Here is a 7,273-nt window from a genome sequence, read left to right as displayed (position 1 = left end):
ATTATATTCCGAAAAATTAAGTAAATTAAATTAGCATTGACCATTTCATCATCGAGATGTTAATTCTAAACAAATGAAGCCAACCATCCACAGCTGCTTAACTCTGAGCAAACAAATTATCAAATTAAGCCGACAAGAAAACGCGATAAATTTGCATAAACGAAGACTTCCTGAAAATAACAATTCACGCTTCGCGGATGGAAAATATTTGAAACAATTATATTAAAGATGATATAATATGCATGTCAGGTCTTTCATTGCAGTCTACCATTGTACCTCTCGGATGAAATTAAGCGCATTCAGTATCGTGCGTCACGCGTAATCATATAAACTGAGGTTTTCTACAAGAGTTTTTAGCCCTGAGAGAAGCCGTTACAACACACGTGATAAATTGCGGTATCTTTTTGGACGTGTTTGATATCGCCGATCTTATTATTTTTATTTTTCTCGGACGGTTGTTTGTTTTACAGAAGTGTGATGGTCACCTGCCCATGAACAGCCGTGTTGTAACATCATTCATTCTCCTGACTGTTTTCAACTTTGGCCTCCCCCACCCCCTTAGGAGTCATAAATACCATCTCCACTGCCTCTCCTAGAATACCCTCCTCCTCCACTTCCAGGGCACTTTCTTCCCGCTTCACCACCTCCTCCAAACCCACTATGGATAGCCCGAATTCTAGATCTTCCATCCACTTCTCTCTGAGGACATCCCTTACCACCATCTCCACCATTTCCGTCTTCTCCATCAAAATTGTTTCCACTTCTTCCACTGGAGTAGAACCCGCCACCACCCCCCTGAGAAATAGTGATATACCGCCCACGGTTAGCCCTTTAGCCTATGTTGTACTGGTGATGAAGAGTTCTTGGTGTAATCACATGGCTCATGGGGGGTGGGGGATTATTCCTTTCCAATAGTGTATGCAGGTGGGACTATAGAAAAATGATTGTCAATGAGGGAGGAGGGGGGGGAAGGCTTATAAGAATTTTACAGAGCCTCAGGAGAGGGGTCAGGGAAAATTTAATCGTGACAAGCAATATCCTGGGACCTTCTCCCACCCCTCAGGCGATAGGCAACAGTCAGTCGTTTATTGGTGTTTTGAAGACCCAGAATGTTTACTAAGTTTACAGAGTTAATGACACTCAGCGAAAAGGAATTTATGTTTTCATATGATGAGGAAACCAGCCCATATAGGAATATAAAACCGAAACGAAAAAAAAAGGAAAAATAAAATAAAAGCCAGAAAGTTCTTGCTTAAACTTGCTCAAGGTCAATAAAGCACCTAACATGCATACCGGTATCACCAAAACCAAATCATTTCCCGCGGGACGAGGCGGGATATATCGCCGGGGTGAGTAAGGTAGATTCAGACTAATCATTCGCATGACTAATCAGAACGCAGATTTCGTTTCATCTTTCCTGCCCGCAGATCAAATAATATGACAAGAACTGACCGAAGGTCACTTTCGCAACACCCGCCGGTTGTTGACGTTAAGGTCGAGAAATTTTCTCATCGGTTCAAATGAAAATCAACTCTCCCAACCGTCACTGAGAAATTTAATTTGAGACAGTAATGAGGAACTCTTATTTCATCCAAAAGTGCTTTGTAGTGGCATACCACACCTTGAGATCTGGGGAAGAAGGAGTCGTTGGCGTTGCCCCTATGGTTAATTTTCATATGTCATTTCTTTTTAATAAGTTATTTTAGCTAACGTTCCCTCTCTTTCGCACAGGAAGAAGCTAGGGTAATTTTGTAAAGTGTTTCAATCTTTCAACGTCTTTAAAGGAAAGAATAAGCTGAAACGGACGCGCAATCAACCAATATTCTGAAGAACTTTTTTTATTGATAGCTTGACACTAAATTTCTAGAACCACTTAAAATGCAGCAATAGTTTTAATTTACCACCAAAACTAATTGAGGTGTAATTACCTTAAAGGCTTTTAAAACAATCAAAGTGCAATATTTCCACCACTAAAATGTGAATTACGTCATATGCATTGTGTGGATCCAAGAGAGATCATCTTCCCGGGTATTTGCACTAGGCGGGATAGAGAAGGGGAGGGAGGGGGGGGGGGAGGGGAGGAGAAATTTGTCCTCCTTTTGTAAGAAGAGCTTCTAACACAGATTGAGCCATTTGAGGTCACGTGAAAAGATATTGCAAGCCCTCCTCTCTCTCTCGTATGGGTCCAGGCCGGATATCACTTGGTTCGCGGTGTTTTTTGCTTTTACGAGAGGTTTTCTATTCCTATATGTTCTCCTTTATGAGAACAAAGCTCGACTGAAGCTTGGATCGAGATAATCGCACTTGAATGGAATCAGTAACTTATATACACAAACCTTACTTGAGTTGCAAATACAAGAAATTAATATTAATATTGTCAAACTTCTAATCAAAATGTTTTCAACTTTCTAACTCAAAAAGTGAATCTTCCATTTCAACGGCCTACCGCTGACTCCTTAGCTCTATCTTCCATATGTCTGTTGACTGTGTAAGCCTTCGGTATTTGTGATATAAGAAACAAGAACAAAACCAAGAAGGAAACAACAAACTGGATCGAACGAAAATAATAAAATATTGATTTAACAAATAAACGTCATAACGATGGTCAAAAGCTGCGAAAAGTCAATCTAATGCTTTCCTGGTCAATGGCAGGGAGATCTTACCATTTAGGTTCTAACTATAACAATTAAATACATGTATAGGGCGACACGTGATTTTAATTGACTTTTCTATTCAATTATTCATCGAAATCTAGGGTTAAATACAGTTAACTTAATAAAAAGAGACCTCTTTTCAGATGGTAAAGCCTATCTCTTTAAATAACTCTCTTCTTTTATCCATTGTTAAATATCTCGGTATTTGCATACATTTTAAAATGCTGGGCCGCACCTCTAAAAAAGCTTTTAAATTCCGAATTCCGATGGCAAATAATCAAACGGAATACATGATTTAATGGCATTTCGATGAAAACATGGTATTTTACAATAGATCAAGAACTAAGAGATTGGCTCCTGAGCTGATCTACTTTCGGCAATAAGGTTAGTTGACACAACATTCACGTAATCGCTTTTAAGGATGTTTTATTAAATACTATTTTAATGTACAGGGTTTACTACAACACCCCGTCACCCACTCAATTTTATAAAAAAAAGTGCAAAATCTTACAGCACTAAAGTCAATGAAATGCCGTTTTTCCATCACAGACAGAAGAAAAAAAATGCAATGTTGTGCTGTGGACGAGTGGGTGAAATGCTATGAGGAATAAAACTGGTCTACTATTCCAGAATTGATCTTCGACCGTAATGTGTCAACAACTTTGTCGCTAATTGTAATGTAGAATAACATGAGCTGTTTTTCCCCTCAAGATTCTTAGTCTAATCATTATGAATATTCAAGCCCCATAACATTATCTAACTTGTTGTCATATCTAATCTCTATTAACCCTCTAACTCCCATGAGTGACCAAGACAGAATTTCTCCTTACTATATCAATACAATATCATGCAGACAAGTGATGAGAATAAAGACAAATATAAATTGTGGGATCACTAATTGATCTGATACCAAATTCTCCAAGCTAACATAATGAGAATCATTTGGCAGACAGTAATGAGAATTACTAATGAGATCTTGAGATTTAAAGGGTTAAAATCACCTATGCATTGGATGGCAAGCGTTTCGGTTGTTTTTTTCTACAGTAGTGTGATGGTCACCTGACCATGGCCAGCCTTGTTGTAACAACATTCATTCTGCTGATTGTTTCCAACATTGTAGGATCCACCACCACCCCCACAGGCATCTGCACGATTATTTCCACTGCCTCCCCCAGAGTATCCTCCTCCTCCTCCTCCTCCTCCCCCTCCCCAAGCTCCACCTCCTCCGCCAAACCCACCATAGACGTCGGGATACTTGGGATACGGTGATCTCCCACCTACCCCTCCCTGCAGAAATCCCTTACCACCCTCTCCACCATATCCCTTGGTCCCATTGAAATTCTTTCCACTTCTTCCACTGGAGTAAAACCCGCCACCACCACCACCTGAAATATCATGATATTAATTAATTAGAAAACTTTTAATGGGGATATCGTGAGATTATGGCAGAATAAACATTTCATTTTTAAACATTTAAATTTTTAAATTACTACCAAAATGCTGAAATGCTAAAGATTATTGAAAAATATTCTTACCTGATGGTCCATTATCAGCAGTCTGTGCACCATGTCCATTGCTCCCCCCTGACCATGATTTGTACCCAGGATTCCCTGTCGTGCTTGTGCTGGCGTCACATTCTGTATGTCTTGAAAATAAAATTTGTACCCCTCCTCCGCCTCCAGCTATTATCAATGGTGCGTTGGCTCCTCTCACTACAAATGTACCTCCACCACCTCCAGAAGAATGAGACCTCTTGTTTATTTCTCCTTCTTGACCTACAAGTACCTGGATGACTTCACCCTTGTTTAAGCGGAATGTTCCAATCATTCTTGCTCCTCTTCCACGATACTGAGGGCTGTTAATCCGTTGATCGTACCCTCCAGCTGCCCCTATTGCTTCTATTCTGTAATCGCCAGTGTGCGGCACAGTCCACTGTTGAATACCGCTAGACAGAGCAACTTGTCCGTCATGATCCTTACCTGCATAGTAACTTCCGAGCGATGTTGGACCATCTCTTCCAGTGGCATTGAGATTTGAGAACACGGCTTTGAATGCTGAGAGGAAAATGTAAAATTGACATCCATTTTTTTTATTAAGTTGTAATTTCATCTTTATCTCGAATGTTTATGTTTAGTCTGGCAGCTGGTCGTCTGATCAGTTTAAACAGCTGAGAGAACAAATACATAACATTATGCTCGTTAAGGGCAGTTCAGATCTTAAGTTTTCCTACTCTGAGAAATTTGAAATTATTTTGACTGTTTGGAGGAAAATTTAGGGTACGGGTTACTTATCACAGGAGGAGTCTTCCCCTTTAAGGGGTTTTCGGGCGGATTCCTGTATAAACATATCAAGAAATGAACCACTTCAGCGAAATCTATGGAAAACTCGTCTTATTTAGTTCCTTGTCATTGCCCTGATAGAATCCTAAGCCCATTAAAAGTAATTCGTACGACCTCGATTTCGTAGATTTCAGGTTGTTTCAGTGTTCATTTGGTAGAGGGAAGGTGTGCTTGCATAGGATTAGTATTTCCCGTTGTCACGATTTACATCGAATGATAAAGTATCTGTCTGAGCTGCAATGATTGAGGTAAGCATTCGTTTTAAACGCACATTTTATCAGAGTTTATGTCCGGCGCCGTTTGAAGTGGATCACGCAAATCGTTATCAGTTAAACTTCTCAAAAAAACTATTAAAAAAAAATCAAACAACATTTCTTATACTTACTGCAATTGAATCCCGTTTTGCATTTGCATGTGTAAGAGCCGTCTGTGTTATTGCAACTTGCATTATAGTGACAGCCATGGATGTGGCTGGTACACTCGTCCACATCTAAAAAGTTTGAAAATCCATCAATTTTTTTTAGCAAACTTCTCTGTGATAGATATTAGTCGTAATTTGTTGTCGTCTTCGGATAAATCACTCTTAGCGCAAATGGCTAGACATTTTAGTCTTCTCGGATGAGGAAGTAAAAACCGTCCGCCCCTTCTACTGCATCGTTAAATAATTCATACACTTATTGCAGAGATTAGGGAACATAGCTGCTAGTGTTGTGGTATGGCCCTAATTCTTAAAATGAGGGTATCTGCAAAAATTTGTCGAGTTTACGCCCCAACTTTCCAAGTGTACTATTGTTTACAGTTTGAACTACCTGGCTAGCATTCCTAATAAGCCCGATTTGCGATTGTATACGTGAAGTATACCCTTATAGCGGTACGCCCCTTAAGTATACAGTCAGTTGGAGTTAAGAGATCGACGGAGATAGATCAGAATTTCTTTTTACACAAGATTCTTCCGGTTAGGTAACGTTGCAGTTTCTCTAAGCCCGTAAAGACACGATCAGAGGTAGGTCTCAGCTTATTGTATTTAGTTTCCTTTCTCTTCGACTTCATTTGTTTTGTTATCAGTCTCATCCCATTTCTTGATCTTGCACATTACAATTTCCCTTTTTTAGTTTTCACCGCATGTGTACCATAGTCAGACGACAGCATTAAACGTTGTTGAATCAACTTGTGTTGTCGATTCCTACACTGTGATACTCCCCGAACTCCAGTGCATAACACCCCGTGTCCGCTGCATTGGGTACGCGACAGCCTTAATTCTTAAAATGGGGGTATTCGCAAAAGTTTCCTTCAAAAATTGTAAACTGTTCAATGCAGTCTGGCCAAAGTGCCAAACAAGGCTTTGTAAAGCGCCATAAGCCATTGGATATGATGCTATGAAAATATTTCATTATTATTAATATGTCTCTATGAATATCTATGAATCTCACCTGTGCAATTCCGACCGTTCCCCTGATAACCTTCTGTACAGTTACACGTAAATGATCCCTCGGTATTATTACAAACAGCTTTGGCATGACAGTCATGAGAGTTGTCAATACACTCGTTTCTATCTAAACAAAGAAAACAACGAGGACTGATATGAGCTTATCCGCAAGCTGGATGAAAAACCTTCAGAACATTAAAAAAAAAAAATTAGTGAGACCTTTTTCACAGTTTTCTCCCGTGTAACCATCTGGACACAGACAAATGTATCTCTTGTCGGTATATCCATTGAGACAGTTGGAATTATGGAGGCAGGGAATACTGGTGCACGAATTCTGATAGGATAGAAAAACGCCTGTTAGCATCTATACTTGACCAAAAACATTCAAGCTGATTTCAGACGATTGTATTGTAATGTAAAGTAAAATCCTACCTCAGAGGCCCAGAGAATAAAACCTTTTTTTATTTCTTTATCTTCACGATGTTGGGCGTGGTCAAAATTACTCAGTTGGCAGAGCCTGAAGTCTGTCTCGTTTGGTGGGCCGATGTTCACAGACAAACAATTGCTCTCTATGAGGCACTCATATCTACAGTCATGAGTCATGATCTCCTTCCCCATTGGCAAGTAAATTTCTTTAAATACGTATCGTTGAGGAGCACGTTCTCCTTCTGATCTCTTAAACCTAAGACTTCGGCAGCCAAAATCTGGAGGCATTGGATTCATAAGAAAAAATGTCATCAGAATTTCAGCTCGAGAAATACTTATACTCTGATCAGAAACGTGAATACCACTGCTAGAGCGATACATATCAGATATTACAGAATTTATTAGTGTACCTTAACAACACTTTGGGT

General features: G+C 39.6%; 1 protein-coding gene across 1 annotated transcript; it reads right to left on the bottom strand.

Moving 5' to 3' along the window:
- Positions 1–3,384: 3,384 nt before the first annotated feature.
- On the bottom strand, positions 3,385–7,022 carry LOC131772711 (ALK tyrosine kinase receptor-like). The gene is made up of 4 exons (XM_066167809.1): positions 6,852–7,022; positions 6,639–6,753; positions 4,190–4,708; positions 3,385–4,039 (listed from the first exon to the last, which is right to left on the bottom strand). Exons 1-4 carry the CDS (start codon positions 7,020–7,022, stop codon positions 3,693–3,695), a joined length of 1,152 nt encoding a protein of 383 aa, XP_066023906.1. The 3' UTR covers positions 3,385–3,692.
- Positions 7,023–7,273: the final 251 nt, after the last annotated feature.

The sequence above is a fragment of the Pocillopora verrucosa genome, chromosome 5, assembly GCF_036669915.1.
Source record: "Pocillopora verrucosa isolate sample1 chromosome 5, ASM3666991v2, whole genome shotgun sequence".
In the NCBI taxonomy this organism is placed as follows: Eukaryota; Metazoa; Cnidaria; class Anthozoa; order Scleractinia; family Pocilloporidae; genus Pocillopora; species Pocillopora verrucosa.
This window is presented reverse-complemented; position numbering and strand designations above follow the sequence as displayed.